Consider the following 22,666-nt stretch of genomic DNA (forward strand, 5'->3'; position numbering starts at 1 on the left):
ATTTTAACAAACTAATAAGATAAAAGTAATGTAAATTATCTCATTAATATTTTATATTGATTACATGGTGAAACAATATTTTGGATATATCAGTTTAAATAAAAATTCAAATTAACTTCACTTATTTAAAAAAATTTTTAAATATGGCAAATAGAAAAGTTTAAATTACATATGTGACTCACCTTATATTTCTATTGGTTAGTGCCACAGAAAGCTGAGCCAGTTCATGATAATCAAGTAGCAGGATGGGAAAGAAACTTATATTGTTTTAAGCCTCTTGGGTTGAGGTGGTTACCCCAACATTACTAACCCCATACTAACTAGCACTTCTACTCATTAGTCATTCCTCTTTTTTCCTTTGTGAAAGAGCTCTGATTTCATTAAGAGCAGGAATATGCTGGGCTAAGTTCTTCCCTTTCAGGGCCCCCTTGCTTGTAGCCATGTGACAGAGTTCTGGCAAAAGTCTCCTGGGGTTTCTGCCGCCTGTCCCTCCCTTGCAGATCTGGTCTGAAGTCTGCAACTTGGAGAGAATACCCAGCAAGCATGAGGATGAAGGCCAGCACGCCCAGGTTGGAAGAGCAGAAAGACTCAAAGACAGAAGAACAAGAAGAGTCTGGGTTCCTGATGGCATTTTCAACCAGCCCCAACTCCTGCCTAACTAGGGCCTTTTAAGTGGGAAAAATAATCCTGTTTGTGTAAGCTACTGGTTGTCAGTTTTCTTTTACTTGCTGCCAAAATCATTCCTATCTGATGACAGGTATATTCTTGGAAATAGCATACAGCTGAATTTTTCAGACCAATCTCTCAGATAGTCTTTATTCTTGGTAGCAGAAACTGGTTTGTTCAACTTAGTTTTATGTCTATTCTTTATGTTATATTTACTATTTATCTGTTATTTGTTCTTCTTCCCTGTCCTCAATTTTGACAATTTGTTCACATTTCTGTTTATTTCTCCTTTCTCCTGTGAATTTTGAGGCTCTATTTTCCAATAGTGCTACTTGTTACAGTTCTATTCCCAATCATTGTATTTACTCCTACCCTTTCTATAACTTTATCATAATTGAATATCAATCTCACCCAGATTTTAATTTTTGGCCCCTTTCTGAATCATGACATGTCTGACAACATACTTCTTTTGCCTCAATAGATAAAGGCCAGCTTGGTCACATAGAGGATTTTTGCTTTGTGATTTTTGTCTCTCAGGGACCTGTAAAAGATTTTTACAAAAATATTTTTCAAGGGCTGGGGAGATAGCTCAGTTGGTAGAGTGCTTGCCTTGCAAGCACAAGGCCCAGCACTGCAAAAAAAAAAAAAAAAAAAAAAAAAAAAAAAAAAAATTTCAAAATCTTTTGGCCTTTAGTGTTGCTGATGAGAAATCGTATGTTAATCTAATGGTTTTCCTGAAAACACTTTGTCCTGGTAGCTTGTAAGATTTTTTTCTATATACTGCAGAATTTCAGTAGTGTATATCTAGGCATGTGTTCCCCCCTCTTGCCTGCTCTGATCCTGCTGCAGACTTGGTGGGCTACTTCAATCTGCAGAATCAAACATCCCTTTCCAGCTCAAGAAAAACTTGTATTACCTTTTCTCGTTCTGGAGTTCCTTCTGTTTGCATGGTAGGTCTCCTAGATGCCTTTCTCCTCCCTCACAATTTCCATCTTTGTTTCTAGTCTGAATTTTAAGATATTTCTTCCATTTGCTTTTCCAGAACATTAATTCAGTTCTCAGAAGTGACTATTCTCGTTCTCCTTTTCAAGTTTGTTTACTGAATTTTTATATTTAGAAACCTTAAGTCTTTTAAGCTCCACAAGTTACTCTTGTACTCATAACTGATGTCCTCCACTGTCAAACTCTCCTTTATCTTTTCCACTTCTTTTCCCCCAGGAGGAATCTCAGATTCTAGTTTTTCCAACTTGAGTTGAGGCAACATTCTTCTTTGGTTGTGCAAGGCTGTGTGTTCCACTACTGTCTGTTCAGGTCAGTCCACTGGGATCTCTGGGAAGTGGTAGATGGGGGAGTATTGCAAAGTCCAGCAAGTTGTGGTTTCCATGGACCAGCAGAGGCCACGCTGACGAACCGCAGAGAGATGAAGAAAGCCTCATACTACTGGCTCCTCTAGGGCACAGGAAATGAAAGGCATCTAGTTCACAGGTGCAGCCTGCTCAGGGTCCACACATAGTGAGCTGTCAGTATAGGCCTTTTCTAAGGGGATCCACAGGCTCCCGCTGGCTGGCTGACCTCAGGGACTGTCCGTTCCCAGTCCCTGTCTTAGGACTCTAGGAGAGGCAAGCATTTTCCTCTGCTGGTGATTCCTTGCTTCTCACTGAATACCAGGAATGAATTCTGTGCCAGCTCTTTCCCCTGGGATGTCAGGAAATGAGGAGGTGATACACTTTCCAGGCTCCACCAGCAGGACCAACTGGGTTTACCCAGAGAGGGAATTTTAATGATCAGAGCCACATGCACACGCTGACACTCTCCCAGAATTCCCTTCCTTACATCCAGATGTACTTTAAAAATACATTTACTTTTTAGTCATAAAAGTAATTTAAGCTTATTTTATGAAAATTGGGGGAAAACAAAGGAAAAGGAGAAAATCCTGTATATATTCTCACCTCTTCATATTTTGGTTTATGTCCTTCTAGTTTTATAAGTGCTGTGTGAGGAAGAGAGAGAGATTGTATATGCTCTGAGGACATATTCGCTTCCCATATCTTAGCCTGCTTCTTACTAAATGATACATTGTGAACATTTCTTTATGTACATATTTATGACCTCATATATTTGGCTCTGTCTTTTTTTTTTTTTTTTTTTTTTTTTTTTTTGCGGTGCTGGGGATTGAACCCAGGGCCTTGTGCTTGCAAGGCAAGCACTCTACCAACTGAGCTATCTCCCCAGTCCTGGCTCTGTCATTTGTAATGCTTACATAATATTTGTATGGTTATTTTGTATTTCTTTTAACCAACTGCTTATTCTTGAACATAAGGTTGCTTGCAATTGTGCAATATTATAATCTATGTTACAAGTCTCTCATGGTTTAATTTTTGCACATTCATGATTATTAATTTCACTAAAAAGTGAAATTGCTTTTGTCAACAAAATGACATATTTTTAAGATTGTAGGATAATGCTGCCAAATACCCCTCTGGAAAGGTATATATAACCAATTCATATTCTCACCAGTAACCAATTTAATTCCTCTACCTTCCTTCTTACCAACCCATGCAAAAGCCAAATATTATCTTTAAAGATATCTTTGACAACTTGTTAGAAAAGGGTGTGTCATTGTTTTAGTTGACTTTTTTTTATTATTAACCATATTGAACATTTTTTCAAATGTTTTGAATTTTTTCATGTTTGACCAACTGTATTTCTTATATTGTAAATTATGTGTTTATGTCCTTTGCCCATGTTACTGGGGCAATAAAGTTTTATGACTTTTGAATTCTCAATCTTGATTTTCTCTTTTAGTAATTTTTACCTGAAAATTCTATTTTGACTGAGATTAATACTGTAACTATTTTGGGGGGAACGGGTACTGGGAATTGAACATGGGGCACTTAACCACTGAGCTATATTCCCAGATCTTTTTATTTTTTATTTTTATTTTGAGACAGCATCTTGCTAAGTTGCTTAAGGCCTACCAAAGTTGCTGAGGCTGGCTTTGAACTTGTGATCCTCCTGCCTCAGCCTCCGGAGTCACTGGGATTACAGGCGTGAGCCACCATGCCTGGCACAACCTCTGTTTTTACCTACACTTTGATGTCTCTTTGCTTATCCTTTTAATTGTTCTGAGTCACTTTGTTTCAATGTGTCTGTTAGACATTATTTGGGTGAATTTTGGCTTCTGACATCTTGAGACAATATGACATTTGAACATATTTAACATACAAAAGAATATATAAAGCATATTGTCTGTTACTAAACAAGGGAGTTAACTCATTTATACTCATTGCCAGCTCTTTTTCATGCTGCTTATCACTTCTTGTCTTGGTATTTCTGTGTCTGCTGCTACTGGTTCTTTAACTCACTAGTTCATGCATTCAATTTCCCAAGAGAGAATGTTATAAAAATTTAAAGTGACTCTTATAACTCTCATTAAACAAGTTCTATAGTTGCTAAATTGGGATGCCTGAGATATACTTTATCAATAAAGATATGTGTATATATACATATATATACACACACACACACACATTATATTTATAAATGTGTGTGTGTACACGTATATATATAAAATCTTAAAGTAAATGGCTGCACACATACCGTCACATACTCTTATCAAGGCTATCTGTCAAGGATGGGATCGGTATGCTACCAATGCAGTTTTATTGTGCACACAGTTCCCCATCAGTACTGACCTTTTGAAGCCCACCATTCTCCTCCACCAGTGGCGGAAGCACACTGGGACTGCTGGATGGAGGGGCCTCCACATTATAATCACGGAAGCAGCAGAAAAAGGAGCTAAGGATGCTGCGGTTCCTCTGCTTCTTTAAGCTGACATTGCACTGGGAAGCTGGAAAGAGAAATAGAGCACACTGTGGCCAACTGCAGCATGTACTGATGTGCTGTGGATACTGGAAAGTGCAGTTGCCCCCCAGGACCCTGATTCCAGGGGTCCTGCTGGGCCCGTGAGGTCCAATTCCGATGACTGGACAAAATCCCTCTGACCTCGGCCCAGTGGGAGCTACTTGCTCATTAGTTGAACCATCGGCAGGGTGGTTGCCGTCTGCATTCCTGAGCCCAGCAGATGAAGTATTCCCACTATGCATTAAGCATTACTTCAAAGCAAATGTCTTTTTAGGTACCAATCAGACTTGACATTCCCTGAGAAAAATTTCTTCATTACTGGTATCAAAAAAGTGTCACTTTGAAACTAGCTTCTTGGACACCCCCTGCTCACTATGGAAATGACCAACTTCATGGATTAAGAAATATAATATGGCCAGGAATGGTGGTGCACACCTGTCATCCTAGCAACTTGGGAGGCTGAGGCAGAAGGATCACATGTTGGAGGCCAGTCTGAGCGACTTAGGGAGACCCTGTCTCAAAAAAAAAAAAAAATTAAAAAATTAAAAAGGGTTGGTAAAGTGCTTGCCTGGCAAGTCTGAGGGCTTGGATTCGATCCTTAGTACCACAGGAGAAACAAAAAGAAAATATGTAAGGGCACAAAGGAACTCCCTTCTTGAACTCAGCCTTCTGTCAGAAGTTGATGGGGGTCTGGACCCACCAAGCTCAGGGTTGAAGGTTTCTATTACCTTTAAAACAGACAGCAGGAGATGTGGCACGGACAACGTGAGCTTTGGCCGAGCAGGGCAAAGCCCATCTTTATGAGATCAGGGCAACGCTGTGCCCTGGCCTGTCCTGGACTAAAACACCAGAGCGAGTGATGGATCCTTTCTGTTTATCCAGGGATCAAGACAAGTTGCCACAAGTCAGAAATAAAAGGCAAAATTTGGCGCAGATGGAAAACACACCTCAGGGCAGGGGACTTGACAACTTGGAGGGGCAGGAGCCTTTTGCAGGGGAATGCAGCCAGGGCCGTCCCACCACATACCGTGGTTGGGTGGGTCAGCAGTACTCTGAGTGGAGGCCACAGGCAAGAGACCCTGCTGAGGGTTCATGGGAAAACTGACAATGCAGGAAATGATTTGGGTCCACATGGAACTCTTGGAGCTTATCTCTCCCAAAAGCGATTCTGGCACGGTTCTTCATTTTGTGTACTCATGAGTGATTTGTGCAGTACCTTTCCTCCCAAGAGAACACAAAGCCTTTGCTGAAAGTTTTGGGGGTACTCTTGCTAGCAACAAAACCAAAAGTATTTAGATGGGAATTCTGCAAAACTGTTTTTTGAGCAACTCTATAAACATGGGTGGTCTCTACCCAGGGTTTGGCCAAAGGGCCCAGTAAGTTCAAATTTAAGATCCCCATTAAAGATGTGCTTTAGAACCCTCCCTCTTTGGGAAAGCTGGCTCTTTCTATTTTCCACATGAATCCTTGGGTCAATGTCACAGAATGCTACTGGTCTCACTTTAGGATCCAAATGCTTGGTCAGGTCATTGGAACCAGTTGCTGGACCGGGTGGCTTATCAGGAAGGAGTGGTAGGAAGAGATAATGACTGCTGCTGACCAGGGCCCACCCTCTAGGTAACACTACTTCACGAACCTCATCTGACACAAGCTTCTGGCTGCCCAAGGAGACAGGTGTCACTGCTTACATCTCACTGCTGAGAAAACTTGGCTAGTGACTGCTAGTGCCAGCATTCCAACCTAAGTGGGCCTGCTTCCAAAATGTGAGATTTCCCTGCATGTTATGCTGAAGGCAACCTGGTTTTTTTTTGTACTGGGGATTGAACTCAGGGGTACTTTACCACTAGGCTACATCTCTTGCCCTTTTATTTTTTTATTTTGAGATAGGATCTAAGTTGCTGAGGCTAGCCTCGAACTTGCGATCCTTCTGCTTTGGCCTCCCTAGTTGCTGGGATTATAGGCATGTGCCACTGTGCCCGGCTCTGCTGAAGACAACCTTGAAGCAATTTGGGTCAGATTCAGGAGGGAGCATGCCAAATGGAGAGAAAAGCATTGCCATAAACTCGTATTTAATAAAAATGATTGGTTGAATTATTTCATTGTTACTTTGGGTGCTTAATTTTTGTGCCACACTCATATAATTTAGCCAGGGGCAGAAAGAGACCGACTTTTCCCTGGCTGACAGCACATTTTTCTGCAGGCAAACTGTTGTTCATGTCTTAGAGACACTGAGCAGTCTGAAAAAAGCACCTTCCATGATCCTGTTTTCGTCCTTAGATAACACAAATCTTTCCCACAACTAACTAATTAACAAACTAACATATACTAAAAAAATACAAAACTGAGAACGCGTAAGCTACTTAAAAGTTCCACCACATGATTCAGTCCTGTACGGAAGGTACAAACAGAGCTTCAGGAGTCAGTAAGTGAGCTTGAGTCACGGGGAGGCCACTGTGCCCTGACAGGCAAAGGGCAGCCCAAGCACGTTCTTCCTTTCTCGAATACAGAAGGGAAGCTGCAGGGTCTCCCTTCCACAACTGTGGGAGGTTCCAGGGCTCTTTCAGTTCAATAAGGCTAGTTCTAGGGTGTGGGCACCTCCAGGAAGCTAGGGCCCAGCTTCCTCATCCCTCCTGGGCTGGTCTGCCACTGGACATTAGGTGGGAAAATGGAAGGGGGTCCTCAGGACCTGCACAAGACCCCCACACCCTCAGCATTCACTTGTCCCTGCACCGGGCTGGAAATGGGCTGCCAGGGACCAGCACCCCACTGCCTTCCACCCTGATGCTACCTCTCGCCCAGCTGGAATCTAGAAAGGCCTGGATTTGCTCATAAACTGGTAGAAGGGTTTTGGTTGATAAATGAAACTAAAATCTGTATTTTAAGGACAGCTGTTTATAACATTAGCTCAAAAAATCTAGCCACATAATTGGATAAGGATCTGATTTAATTATGATCATGCAAAACAAGCTAAAAAAGATTAGAATCAGGAAAAAATCAGCAAGAAAGGTGTCCAAATGTTAATAGTGGTTGTCAGATTATGGGTGCTTTACATTTCTTCTTTCTATATTTTCCAAGTGTTTTATGGTAATTGTGTAATTGATCATTAACAACGGGGGAACAGTAAACAGTCTTGTTAAACTTTTTCTTCTAGCAACTCTGAGAAGCTCAGGAAAAACCACATCGTACTTATAAACTAAACCTTCGGACTTGCTCTGTGCTTCTCCAGTCCAATCCTATGAGGCAAACAAACCAGGTAATAGCAAGAAGTGTTGTTTTCATTTTGTTTTTTTTTTTTTGATATTTGGGGTTGAACTCAGGGGCACTCAACCACTGAGCCACATACATCCCCAGCCCTATTTTGTATTTTATTTACAGATAGGGTCTCACTGAGTTGCTTAGCACCTTGCTATTGCCAAGGTTGGCTCTGAACTTGAGATCCTCCTGTCTTGGCCTCTTGTGCACAAGAAGTGTTTTGAGCCCTGCAAGAAGTCCATGTGGCCCGCACCAACTGCTGGTCTATGACACCAACAAGACAGAGCATAGTGAGCAGCTCAAGACCAGAGGAGGCCATGTGACAAGTAGTTACCAAAGAAGTATCCTTTCACTGGTAGAATGCAGGCCATCCATGCCCTCCCATACCCACACAAATGCGTCCCAGCGCTTCTCTGTTCTTAAGCATCTGCCTTTTTCCACCTTTCCCAGTGCGCTGCTTTAAGTGATTCCACTGATAAGACATGTCTGAGTAGTGTTCTGTTGGCCCAGGTATCCAGGAACAAGGTCTTTGAGAATATTAGAGACAGCTGAAGCACAAAGCTCCCTGTTACATTGGCTTTAAGAAATTATTTTGGAGGAATAGAGGAAGAGCAACTCCGAACATGAATCTAAAATATTTTATAAAGACTTCTGTTTTTATCCGACTTAGAAATCATCAAAGATCACTTCCAAGCTTTCTGTCACTTTCCCTGATAACCTTCCTGCTCCTGTCCACAGTCAGCACCTGCCCACCTCACTCCCAGCTTCCTCCACGAAGACTTCTCAGCACACTTACCTCCCTCCTTCCCCATGTCCACTTCTTGGAGCATCCCTGCGGTGCAGGGGCAGAAACAAAGCCAACCTCTCCAGTGGAAGTGATTTGTTCCGTGGCTACTGACCTCCCAAATGAACGTGTGTGTGCTGGGTGATCCTTGGAGCCCATACCTCCTCCCTACCTTTCAGGCCAGGTTATTTCCTCCGTGTGCCTCCCACCTGCACACCTAAATGGGGCCCAGCATCTGCTCTCTTCCCCCAGGGGGAAGCACCAACCCTCTAGTCTAAACACCCCATCCTCTCCCTCTCCAAGTTGCTGGTTCTGTCCTAAACAGCTCTTCAATCTGTCCTCAGCAACTCCTTGTCCCTGCCCTACTCAGACTGAGGCCCTCAGCACTTTGTCCCTGGATCACAGCGACACCTTCTTGAATTGTCTCCCTTGCTTATTTTGTATCCCATGATGAATTCTCAACCTGACCCTGGTAAAGGCCACCAAGTTACCAGACTGTGGTGGTCATGGATGTTGTCTCAGGAAGCAAGCCCATTACGGTGTGAAAGCTGGCTCAACCAGAAACAGCAGGGGACCTAGACAAATTATGTGACCTCTTTGAGTCTCAATTTCCTTATTTTTAAACTGGGGATAAAAGAGACAGCCGCATCTTATTAAGTCTGTTGTTGAGAATTAGGTGAGTTACTCAGAACAGTGCCGTGTACAAGGTAAGCAGTCCATAAATGTTAGTTCTTAGTATCATTTGTCTCTTAAAAGCTTCTGCTTGGTAAAGGAATAGGGGTTCTGTGGGCAAATCCTGGATCAGGGATGAATTCTATGGGCACAGGTTTTTTTCCCCTGGCATATGACACTGGGAGACATACTTACCATAACAGATTTGAGTTACATAAACTGTAATTTAAAAGCAAAAACTAGAAAAATATCAGGAAATAATTCTACTCAACTGCTCTAAAAATTGGATGCAGAGATGGAGAAGGAAAAGGGAGGGGCTGAGGAGCTAAATGAGCTCTGCTGGGTATTGCTCTCCTCAGGAAAAGAACAATGCCCAGGGGAGGGGGCATCCACGCGCCCCACCCCCTTACTCACTCCCCTCTGGGGCTGCACTTAGCTCTCTCTGCTGAGCTCTGCTGGGATCCCAGGCACTCCTTGCCCTAAGGTGTGCGTCAGGAAGGACACTGAGGAGGACCAGCCAGAACGACCACGTGAGGAGGCTAGCTGACCCAGGTCTTCTGTGCCAGCTCCCCTACTGGGCCTTTACAGGAGGCCTGATAGACCTGCTTTCTCTTCCACAGCCCCGCTAATGAAGACACGTCCAAGGCTGGCCCCAGCAGCTGCCCTTTCCTCCATACAGATGGTTGGGCCATGGGCATAAACACCCGACAGGGTAAGCAAAGGGATGAAATCATTGACAGAGGCAGATGAACTGACAGAAAGGCTTAATTTTCTCCATTTTCTTGAATAGGCCTGGCTGGGTGGAGCAGAAATTCTGGGGATGTTTGTGAACACCTAGAGATGGTAGACATGGGCCTGCCTTGTGGTCCTTGTGTGCATGGGAAGGACAGCCTGACACTGAGGGAAAACAGGCATGTGGATCTGTTTTCCTGAGTACACCTTGGAGGTAATGCTTCTGTCGAGGTCCCTGGACCTGGTGTTACCTCAGTCCAGCAAATAAAGACCATTTCCCGCTTCTATGTGCATCCCTCTTTTTCTTACTGCAGGGCTAAGGACATCCCATTGGCCAGTACCAGGCTTAGGGGGAGTCTATGAATGAGGCAGCTTAAAGTGGACACGTTGATGATTGCCTTCTTCTCAGAGGAAATCAGTCCTTGATCCTGAAGACAAAATGGGAAATACCTCTTGGGTCCCTATGGGCAGAGTGTTGACCCAGTAGCAAGAGCCTGCATCTTCAGAATACCAGTTGCAGAAGAGGAATGGAGTATACATGAGACATTTCTGCCTGTCAAATCCCATTACCCTTTCTGGCAAAAGTTCCTCACTTTTCCACTGGGGAATCACTCTCAGCCATGGACTTTCAAGTTACTACCAAGACTTGGCCATGTGATCCAAACTGGGCCAAGGAGAGTCTGCCCTGGGATTCATGCTAGAGCCACTGGAGGAGACAGAGATGTTCTTTTTTTTGCTGGGTTTTCTAAAGTGGTTGAATTGAAGCCTATAGTCACTGGTGACCACCTTTGCCATCCAATGAATGGTAAGCAACTACCTGAGTAAGAGCCAAAGCAGAGGAAAAAGCAGCTGCAATACAGAAGATTTTACTTAGACCAGACTCTTCTGGAATTTTTGTTATGTAAGACCACAAATTCTCTTTGCAGGCTCCTGTGCTAGGCAGAGCAGAACACAGGCATGACCCCACTTCATGAGGCCCAAGTCTAGAGGAACGGACATTAGAAATGTGCAACCTGGAGAGGGAATGAGTCTTGTTTTGATGGAGCCGTGCCAGGCACTGCTGGGGCCCAAAGAAGAGCACCAGTCCAGACTGCGGGTCAGAAGGTACAAGCCTGGCTTCTTGGAAGAAGAGTCCTGCAAGTGGGGCTAAGAGTTACAACTGCCGTGGGAAGAGCAGGGAAGTCGAGAAACAGTCACATGCTAAGGGTCTCATGTGAGAGACAACACGAAATAATTTGAGAAATCAAAGTAGTAGCAAGAGGGGTGAGATGGGAGTGACTGACAGCAAGAGCCTTGTGTACTATGCCAGTAAATTTGGATTTGATCGTATGAAAATGGGGAGTGACAGGAGCAGATGTGTACAACAAACATCATTTTTTTCCCCTCTGTGACTGCAACTGCTGAGATGATTTTTTTTTTTTTTTTTTTTTTTTTTGTACCAAGGATTGAACCCTGGGGGTGCTTTACCACTGAGCTACATCCTCAGTCCTTTCTATTTTTTATTTTGAGACAGGGTCATGCTAAGTTCTTAGGACATTGCTAAGTTGCTAAGGCTGGCCTTGAACTCGTGATCCTCCTGCCTCAGACTCCTGAGTGGCTGAGATTACAGGCATGTGCTATAATACTTGACTTGAGATTAAATTTTAAATCATGACTAACTCAGGTTATCAACCTGTAGCAAAAATCCAGGATATTTGCAAATCAGAGCCATTTATGAGCCTAGAATGAAATTTCTCATTTAGACACTGACTTTAAAAGTACTTATAAGTTACATGGAAAGAAAACAGGCTTTGGAATTGCACTTGTGTTCAAGTCCCAGTCCTGACACTTGTTAGCTGGTGTGAGTTTGCCTACCTAAATAGCAATAGTGATGTGGGAATAATAATACATACCCCACAGGATAGCTGTATGGCTGAAGCAAAAACACACATTTGTGTAAGAGAGAACATACCAGCAGCTTACAATATAATCACAAAAAATTAAACTCAGTTTAGATACAGTGCAGTGTCTCACTGGGAACACTAAGAATTTAGCTTGTATCCAGACAACCATCCTCCCAGAAAGAGCCTGCCTTTCTGAGAACACATGTAGGCAGATCCATTGGATTTGGTTATGTGAATCCTAAACTTAGAACATTAAGCAGCTCTTTCCAACTTTCCCTTCTATCCAGTGAAGGTTTCTTTGTATAATAATAATGATAGAAACTAAACCAATAAAATGCAGCTTCATATGTGAGATTTAAACCCTAGGGCTCAGGCCTCTTCTTGTATTAAATCTTGTATTAAATATGGTTAGAAAGGAAGTGCTGTAATTAAAACCATAAAATGTCTAGGGTGAAGTCCACCAAGGCTGACGGTGGGGTTTGGTCCTTCAGTGGCCCAGGAGGACGCGTCTAAAGAGCACGTGACAGAGCTACTAGACATGTTGATGCCAGCAGAGGGAAGCCACATGGAGTGGCCCATGCACAGGGGGGACGGGGGCATTTCTGGTCATCCTCTTGTATTCTTGACCTTACTGCTTCCTTTCAGCATCCAGAAATTGAATGTTATTCCCAAACAGCCAGTGCTGCTTACCTAGTGTGACACTACCCAGGCCACATAACCACTGACCTTCTACAGTTCCTTGTTCTGACCTGGTTTAGAGTCAAGAGAACGAGGCTCTGGAGCCATTCTAACCTCGGGGGTCTGCCCTGATTCCGAGCTTGCCGTACTCACCTACCTGAGCACGTCCCCTCCCACCCACCAGCCCTCGGCAGTCTTCTGTCCCCTGGTCTAAGTCCATTTCCCAGCGGCCCAGAGCTCTGTGCACTCCAGAAGTAACCCAGGGTGAAGATCAGAGTCAGCACAGTATGCTTTTCAGGACACTGACAAACATCCTTTGCTTAACCAAACATCGGTCAGACTCCAGAACCTTCTCTTAGGTCTACCTATATACTTCCTTGTAGAATCCAAATTTCCAAATTTTAGAACTCTAGACCATGGAGGTCAGTTGAACAGGAATCCCCATTCTTCCTATGCCATGGCTCCTGATATAGCTGGGGCCTTCACCTGCCCTCTCCCCCCAGGTGGACGGATGCCTCATCAGCCCGACCTGAATTTACCAACAGCCTTGTTGGGGCACTTTAGCCACAACAGCCCTTTCCTCCTGATGTTCCTCCCAGTAAGTTTCTATCCACTGACCTTCACCCTGCTCCCTGGCTATAAATGCCCACTTGTCCATGATCCAGAACTGAGCCAGGTTCTAGACTGAAGTCTCTTTTCCTCTATTGCAATAGTCTTGAATAAAATCCTTTTTTTTTTTTTTTTTTTGCTGTTTTCACTACTGCCCAGCACGGGTTTCCTTCAACAACGCATCAAGTCTCCTGGTAATCTGTCAAAGCATCAAAAACCTACCTTCAAAATCTACTTCTTTCTTGTCACAAGGGCAAAATTTAAAAAATAATCTATACCAGATTAACACTGATCAAGTACTTAGGGCGGAACATCAAAAATGTGTCCTGTACAAAGCATCCATGGAGACATCAGCGCCATTAAGACTATAAAACTGAACACTGAAATTGCCTCAGTTAGGGCTATTTTCTCACAAGCAGGAATGTCAGAGTGCATTATAACCCTAAAGAGACCCATACAGCTGAATTCATAACTATATGATTATGGAAAAAGCTAAACACCTTTTTAAAAAAGAGGGGTGTTCTTCCCAGAGGCCAACATTTTAATGAATGCACCATTTCTTCTCTCCTAGAGTTGGGCTCCTATCTCCGGAATGCATCCCAGGGCCGTGGTTTGGAATGGGTGTCTAACAGGAAATTCTGGGCAGTCTATGCATACATCACATTCCTTTCCCACCCTGAAAGAGTGGTCAACAAACACAACTTTCCTCTGTTCGAAGAAAAGGGGAGTGTTGGGTGTAGGGAGAGGCCAGGGCATAGACCGCACAGAGTTCAAAAGCAGACGTGGCTGCTGAGAATCCAAACAACCTCTTTGCCTAGAAAAAAGACTCAGTTACTCAGAGTCACCTTTTGAGATATCCAATCAGTCCCTGTTTTGTTTCCATGCAATAAATTTCCCCAGGAGTCCTGCAGGGCACTCTGAAAGCAACCACCCCTCGCCAGCTCAGGTGCCCTGCAGTTCGGCAGGAGTGGCCCCAGCAGGGCAGAGCGCAGTGGGGCGAGCTGCGGAAGGCTGGGCAGGAGGAACGCGGCCTCCTCCTTCCAGGGTGACCCCTGTCTGCTGCTGGCTCCTAACAGCCCCCGTCTGTTGAGTGCCTCGTCTGTGTGAGGCCCTTGATGTAAATCATCTCTGGTCTCCACAGTGTGCAGTGCTGACATGACCACCCCGCTTTCCCATGAGAAAACAGACTCTGTGCGTCCTCCTGAGCCATGAGCGTGCTGGACTTCAAAGTCGGAGCAGCTGGCTCCTTCTTCCTGCCACCCTCCCTGCAGAGCTGCGTGGCACTCTTCTGGGTCTGGGTCTCCTTTCCAGGGAGAATCCTGGAATCTGAGGTGCCATGCAGCCTGCCTGCACTCCAAATGCCACACGTTTGAAAATCCAGGATGGATTGGTACTAGGCAGGGGGCAGCCTTACCATGCGGCCACACAGTGCTCGCATATACCCAGGCCACTGGCCTCTCAGGGACAGCTGCCCAGGACAGCCCCTCTGCTGGGAATGCCCTTCCTTGCCTCAGCATTTCCCTGGTCCAGTGGCCAAGGTCACAGAGCTCTTAAGTAGCAGGGCTGGATGGAAACCAGGTCTGGGTGAGTCTAGAGTCCAAGCTCTTAACCATCACTACAGAGTCTGTTTTTGACACCAAGAGTCAAAATAAGTAATGGAAAAAAGGATTTAAGCAGATAATGCACTGAAGAGGAAGTAAAGGTTAAAATTTAACAGTAACCAAATAAACGATTGTTTAAATACAAAGCCCAGTTTTGTACCCATTTAGTGAACACAAATGATAAAAACATCAGCCAATGGGGGTGAATCTTTGATGGCACAGGTCATTCATTCACATGTTTCTGGTCAACCTAAACCAGAACAAGTCATTTGAAAAATGAGCAATCAAGTATCAAAGACCATGAAGTGTTCATGCAAACAATCTGAATGTGCAACAGAATAGGAATGGTTAATTAAATTAGAGCACAGCAACAGGAGAGGGTACTGTGCAGACAGGAGGAGCGATTCTCATGGAGACACAAGGGGCAGTGCTGGTCTGTATGAGATGCAGCACCTCAGACATTCTGGAAGGTGGGCTCCTGGGAGATTTTACCTATCTTGTTCATGCCTGAGCCTCCGGACCTATAAACATGCTTGTACACACAGACCTATCATAATAGGTGTTCACTGCGTGAATGAGCAGAGGGACAGAAACTTGGAACAATGAAAATAACAAGGGCTAGCTCCTGCAATCCCGAAGAGAGAGCTTGGCTCAAACCGCACCCCTTGAACCCTCTTGTCCCTAGCAAGCCTTCCTTCTCCAAGTAGCTTTAACCTGTGCCACCCACATACGGCCAGCCTTACCTCTGCAGAACTGACTCCTCGTTCCTGCTACTTTTAGCAAAGATGGTTAACTGCCACTTCCTATAAAATAACTAGTGCCAGTTTTTAGAAAGAGAGATTATGTAAAATACGTCAACATGTTAAGTGTGGCTATCTCTGCACTGTAGGATCCACATCACACTTATTATGGAGAAAATCTAGTGAATTTTATTAAAAATGCTTGTTTCTACTTCATAAAATATATATGAACATTTTCACCTATCCTCAGCCATCTTATAACCTTATGTTGATAGTTTATACATTGTGTTCCACTGTATGAATATGTACTGTGCCATAATTAAATTACTGATGTTTACATTGTGTCCTTCAAAAATAGGTGTCACAACAAACACTGTACTTTATTTACAACAGCAATGTGGAAACAATGTAGTTGTACATCAGTATGGAAATGGTCAGACAAAGCAGAATACATAAATTGCTTGCCTGGAATATTATACAGCTGTTAAAAAGAAGGATGCAGCTCCACATGTACTCCTGATAGCTAACACTTACGTTAAGTGTGCCAGGCACTGTTTTATACATGTTGCACACAGTGGCTCATTTAATAATTAGTTATCCTATGAGGTAGGGACTACTATTGTAACCATTTTATAGATGGGGAAACTAAGGCACAGAAGGTAAGAAATTTGCCCAAGACAAGTTTGCTCAAACCCAAGTGGTCTGTGCTCCCAGCCTTGCGCCGCATTGCCTACTGATAATGGAGAACACTATGAAATATCTTAAGTAAGTAAAGCAAGGTACAGGTAATGCATATAGCATGCTGCCACTAATTTCTAAGCCCAAAATGAAGTATATAAGTAAAAAGCACACGCATGAGTGTGTTCTTGTTCACACAAAGAGTATCTCTGGAAGGATTTATAAGTAACTGGATGCCTTGTGGGAGAGAACCTCGCGGAATAGAGGTCAGGACTGGGAGCGGGAGGACGGGGCTGTAGCTCAGTGGCAGCGTGCTTGCCTAGCATGTGTGAGGTACTGAGTACGAAACTCAGCACCACATTAAAAATAAAAGAAAAAAATAAAGGTATTTGGGGCTGGGGTTGTGGCTTGGCGGTGGAGCGCTTGCCTAGCATTGTGTGAGGCACTGGGTTAGATCCTCAGCACCACATAAAAATAAATAAAGGTCCATTGCCAACTAAAAAATAAAATTAAAAAAGAAGAACTGGGAAGGAGAATGATTTTTCACTCTATTCTCTTTCATATCTTTGGAATTTTGTATCATGTACTAACAAACTATAGAAATGACAGCATTGCATCATGCTAAAATAATAATTTTGCATCAGGTGTCATGCATTACAGGAAGTGAAAATTCAAAATGCCAAAAATAACACTACAGTGAACATCAGTGCACTTCATTTTTACATGCATGTCAGATTATCCCTTTAAAAGAAATTCTTAGAAGGCAAGGGCTGGGACCAAAGTCTTTGAAAAAAGTCAAGCCTCTTTTTTTTTTTTTTTTTTTTGGGGGGGGTACTGGGGATCGAACTCAGGGGCACGGGACCACTGAGCCACATCCCCAGCCCCAGTTTGTATTTTATTTAGAGACAGGGTCTCACTGAGTTGTTTAGCACCTCACTTTTGCTGAGGCTGGCTTTGAACTCGTGATCCTCCTGCCTCAGCCTCCTGAACATCTGGGATTACAGGCATGCACCACTGTGCCCAGCAAAGTTAGGCCTCTTGATGCCCGTGGACAACGTACCACCCAGACGGTGCTGATGCACAAGTGCTCTTGGAGAGACCAGGCTGCTTCTGCAAACCCGAAACGTGAACCTGGTGACTCACGGTGGCTTCGTTTACACTTCTTTAATTGCCATCCAAGTTCAACAATCTCTTTCTGCTTTTTTGGCCATTTCTACTTCTTTTGAGAACTGTGTTTATATCTTCTTGCCTATTTTTCTAGATGATGGTGAGGGTTCTCTTGTCACGTATTAGAGGCATAATCCCTCGACTGTTCTGTACACTGGAAATACGATCTGTTTTAGGGCTTAATTTTGTTTAGAGTGGTCATGGATGTGCAAAAGCTTTACATTTTTAGGAAGTCAAATCTAGCAATCTTTTAAAAATGGTTTCTTTCCACCCTAATATGATATACTATCTACTTATATTTTCTTTTAGTAAATATCTTTTGAAGTGAACATTTTATCTCTTTGGGATTTGTTCTGGAACACAAATTACCATTTTTTCTCCCAAAGATTAATCCTAGTATTTATTGAGCAACTCACCCTCACACACTGATTTGGGCATTCCATTCCATCCTATCCTATCCTGTCCTGGCCTGTCCTATCCTATCCCTCTGCTTGTGCCAGTAAAACAAAGTTCTGCTACTGTGGATTTATTGTTTTACACTTCACTGAACTAGTCCCCCTTTATTTTTTTATTTCAAAACTTTCTTGGCTAGTCTAACCCTTTACACTTCCAGATGAATGTCAGAGGTACTTCATCAAGTTCTTTAAAAAATACCACTGGGATTTAGCTGCATCAAACTCATAAAATATATATCTACTAATGCTAGTTAGTCCTATTTAAAGCAATTAAACGAAGGTTAAAATGAAAAAGTTAAAAAAAAATCTATTTTTGTACCTTATGCCTAAAAAGATGAGGAATGGCTTTATTTCTCGACCTGAAATAGGTGATTATTCTTGTAAAATGTTCTATGTAATTCCCATGGTAATCACAACAGAAGATAAATGAAAGAAAATGAGAGAAATTAAATCATGTCATCACAAAGTAAATCAGTGAAACACAAGATAAAAAAAGAAGTAACAGGAACAAAAGAGCTGTAAGATAGGTAAAAAAAATGATGAACAACATGGCAATAGTAAGTCTTTTTCTACAATAATTACATTAAGCATCAATGGATTAAACTCCCCAGTTTAATCAGCCACTGAGTGGCTGAATGGAGGGGGGTGGGGAACGAGATCCACTAATACGTTATGGACTCACTTTAGACATAAGGGCGCACACAGGCTGAAAGCAAAAGAACGGGAAAAGGTATTCCGTGCAGACGGTGCCAAACCCAGAGCAGGGGTAGCAATGCAGACGTGCCATCAAGAGCTGCCAACAGACAAAGGACCTTATATGAGGACAAGTTCACTGGGAAGATAAAACCGTTATATTTGCACCCAACAACAGAGGACCCAAATACAGATCTGAGGAGAGAAGCAGCAACACAATAGGTTTCAAAACCCCACTTTCAATAATGGAAAGCACATTTCCGATAGAACGTAAATCAGGAAACAGCACATGAACAATACTATAGACTAAAGAACCTACCAGACACACAGGACATTCCAACCAATACAGAACACATGTTCTTCTCCGACGCATGCAGAACATTCTCCAGAACACATCACGTGTTGTCACAAAACAAGCCGTCAAGAATTTAAGAATGAAATCACACCAAGTATCTTCTCGGACCATGGTAGAAGGAAACTAGTAATCCACAGCAAGGAAAAAACAAAACTTGGAAAATTCATAAATATGTGGAAATTAAATAACACATTCTTGAACAACCAAGGAGTCAGAGAAAAAAAAAAAATCAAAAGGAGAACTGTAAAACATCTTAAAAGAGTAGCACAAGGCCACAGCATACCAAAAGTTATGGGATGCAGCAAAAGCAATACTAAGAGGGAAGTTTATAGTTGTAACTGCCTACGTCAAACAAGAAGATTTCAAATAAACAACCTAACTACATTTCAAGGAACAAGAAAAAGGACAAATTAAGCCCAAAGTTAGCAGAAGGAAGGATGTAATATAGCCTTAGGTGGCTGGTTCAATAACTGGCATCAAAATAAACATTAGAGTAGAAACAAATGAAACAGAAAACAAAAAAGAAAACAACAGGGGGAAAAAATCAACAAAACTGGGCTTTTCTGAAAAGATCATCAAAATTGAAAATGTTTATATAAACTAAACAGAGAGAGAGAGAGAGAGAGAGAGAGAGAGAGAGAGAGAGAGAGAGGCTTTAACAAATAAAATCAGGAAAGAGGAGACATTAGAACGGATGCCACATAACCCCACAGGAACCAACTGCACACCAAGAAATCGGGCACTCTGCTTCCGTGTTGCCCCTTGATGGTGAAAATGCAGTCGTTAGCTATGTTCTGCTCTCTCTCTGGTCCAAAAATTGGTTGGAAACTGAAAAAAAGGAATAGCTGCTTCAAATATGTCTCAAGAATCTTCAATAAATCCTCCTTGAAGACTGACATCAGGTAGGCCCCAAATAAAAGTAATTCTGTAACTGATGGTGTGTTTGATAGCACTGCCGCGGGGTCATGGGGCGGGGGGCAAGAATGAAAAAGCTCGCACTGGTCCCCATGAGGCCTGGAAACCTGCGACCTCACCCTCCAGAGCGGCTGCTCGGGTTCCCTGGCGTGGCTTGGGGCAAGGTCTCTGATTTGCTCCCTGCTCAGCTCATTCGGGTTCTCCTGGTCTCAGCCCCCACTTGAGTGGTGCCTTTCAATCTCCCCTTGTCAGCCAGTTGGCCGTCTCCTCTGTGACTTTCCCATGGTCTCGCAGACCTCTCCCCGGTGACCACTGTCCCTTCTCTGGTCACCTCAAGTAGCAGGACTGTGAGTCCCACAGAGCAGGGGAGTCTTCCAACGCTTGTTTATCTAGGGTTTACTGGTGTCGGGCAGCGTTCTCAGTACTGGAGAGCAGAGCACGGTACAAACTTACACACATCCCTGTCCTCACCAAGCTCACAGGCCACTGAAGGAGACGATAAATACATACGTAAAATGCCCAGTGTGCTATGTGGTGCTCAGTACCTTGGATCAAAGTACAGCAGGGAAGAGGTTCTAGTATGTGTCCGTGTGCTGTTTCACAGAGGGTGTTCAGGGAGGACCACGCTGACAAGTGACATCTCAGAAAAGGCCTCTGGAAGGAGGAGAGGGTGGGTTGTCTGGGGAAGGGTGACCCAGGCTGCAAGGAAGCCAATGCATATGCCCTGTGTGGGACTTTCGTGTTCAAGACCAGAGAGGGGGGCTGATACGGCTGCTGCAGAATAACTGAGGGACAGTGAGAGCAGAAGAGGATGGTGGCAAAGGGACAGGTCAGATAGGACCTTCAGGTCACTGAAAGAACTTGTCTTTTCTTCTAAGTGACATGAGGTTGTTGTTGGAATAGTGCCATAAGGTAGCAGGCGTGGCTGATTAGGACCAAACTCAGGTCCTGTGCGGTCACCACCCCTGAGGAATGCTCCTAGCTTTCGGTAGAAGAGGACTGTCCCCCCTGCAAGAAATGTGCTTCACCCCACGGCATCCCCTCCACATCTTCTCCCGTGCCACTTCTGCTCCACTGGTCTCACACGTGCTCCACCCAGCAGCCCTCTGTGACCTTCCCACCCTCACCTGTCAGCACCTTCTCTGTTCCCAGGACTGAGCACATCGTTTGTGGAATTCAGCACAAAAGAAAATGTAGGGCTCCTTGTTCAGAAGACAGGGAGAGTTTCAGGACAGTAGCAGCAGAGTATTAAACCAAGGGTGGGACCCTCTGTGGGGCACACGTGACATGCCCAGAAAGCCAGCCCTGCTTGCTCCTGCTCCGCTTGGGAAGGCAGGCGAAGGCCGGGCCCTGTGTGTGCAGGCCCCACTTCCTCCAACCAGCCCCAGCGGGAGACCCAGGCTAGCAGCTGCCATTGTCACTTTCTACAGAGGGCTGCAAGATCCGAGTGGAGGGTAGACCAAGTCCAGGAACCAACGCTGGGAGGGCCTGAGGACAAGAACCTGATGCCGAAAGGGAAATGTCTCCTAGGCGCCTCGTTTGTGCCGTGCATCGAGGGAAAAAGACATACAGTTGGTGCAAATATTCGGACTGGATGAACAAGGCGTCCCTTGGGCTGGGCAGTCTCCCCAGGGAGATGGGACTGCAGCTGAGCCTGGAAGGATTGTCAGCGGGGATAGGGAAGGACATTACGTGGGAAAAATGGAAAGTTGCGGTGTGTTTAGGAGGCAATGAGGAGGCCGATTTGGCTAGTGGCGGAGAATATACACCCCAGGGAGACCACAGCGGGGAGGACCTGGGCCTGAAGGTGGCAACAGGGGGAGGTAGTCAGTGAATGCTTCTGGGAGGAACAGGGACAGGGTGAGAGCCGTACTCTTGGAAGACTTGTCTGGCAACGTCTGCGGGGCAGACGGTGGGCTCGGCTCCTCATCGGCTGGTGAGGGCAGGCGGCGGAAGCCTACCAAAATCACCCAGGCAGCAGCAGCGGGTCTGCACAGATGGGCAGACACAGAGGAGGTCTGGATGCACATTTCTAAGCAATAACAAGAAGGAAGAAAGCGGCACATCTCTGAGACAAAGTTCTCCGGCAGGATGCCCCGAGCCACGTGCATCCCGCAGAATTTCTAATTTTAGAAACCAGACTGGAACTTGTCTGACCAAAATAAACCTGGCCCCAAATATTTACTTTTGTCATTATTTTCCAGTTGTAGAAGCAGGAAGATCAACATGAGCTGCAGGGCATTTCATATGTTACCCACCAGGATTATTTCGTAGGGTCTTCTCTTGTGCATCCTTGGTAGGAAAGCTGGCAATTACTGTTTTCCAGGTTCTCAAATATCAACCATCTCCGGATTCCACAAACTTCTCAATTTCCTTTTCACATGGATAAACAAGTCTTCCAATCATGGGACAGTAACCAAAATGGACAAAAGAGCAAATGGCAGGCCTAGAGAATTTATTTTCATCATATAAATAGGACACACAGTACTCTTTTCTCTTTAGGCCAAATAATAGAAATAGCCTATTAAGAATATAATGAATTCTGAATTTAAATAAAATTTTTAAACTTTTTTAAAAAAATATACATACTTTAGATGTAGGTGGACACAATATCTTTATTTTATTTTATTTTTAATTTTTATTTATTTATTTATTTATTTATTTTTGGTGCTGGGGATCAAACCCAGGGCCCTGTGCTTATAAGGCAAGCACTTTACCAACTGAGCTTTCTCCCCAGCCCTCTTTATTTTATTTTTAAGTGGTGCTGAGGGTCGAACCCAGGGCCTCACACATGCTAGGTGAGTGCTCTACCACTGAGCCACAACCCCAGCCCCCATGAATTCTGAATTCTTAATGCAAGAATTTTAAGAAGGGGCTGGGGAGATAGTTCAGTTGGTAGAGTGCTTGCATTGTAAGCATAAG

At 44.0% G+C, this 22,666-nt stretch overlaps 1 protein-coding gene across 2 annotated transcripts in view; it reads right to left on the reverse strand.

The window, feature by feature from the left end:
• The window catches only part of Ctdspl (CTD small phosphatase like), a 107,367-nt gene that overhangs the window by 26,670 nt on the left and 58,031 nt on the right, over positions 1-22,666 (reverse strand). For both annotated transcript variants that reach the window (XM_047531008.1, XM_047531007.1), the window contains exon 2: positions 4,362-4,516. In XM_047531008.1, the coding sequence (XP_047386964.1) occupies positions 4,362-4,516 (155 nt within the window). The remainder of the gene's footprint in view (positions 1-4,361; positions 4,517-22,666) is intronic.

This window comes from Sciurus carolinensis, chromosome 17 (assembly GCF_902686445.1).
Source record: "Sciurus carolinensis chromosome 17, mSciCar1.2, whole genome shotgun sequence".
Taxonomy (NCBI): domain Eukaryota; kingdom Metazoa; phylum Chordata; class Mammalia; order Rodentia; family Sciuridae; genus Sciurus; species Sciurus carolinensis.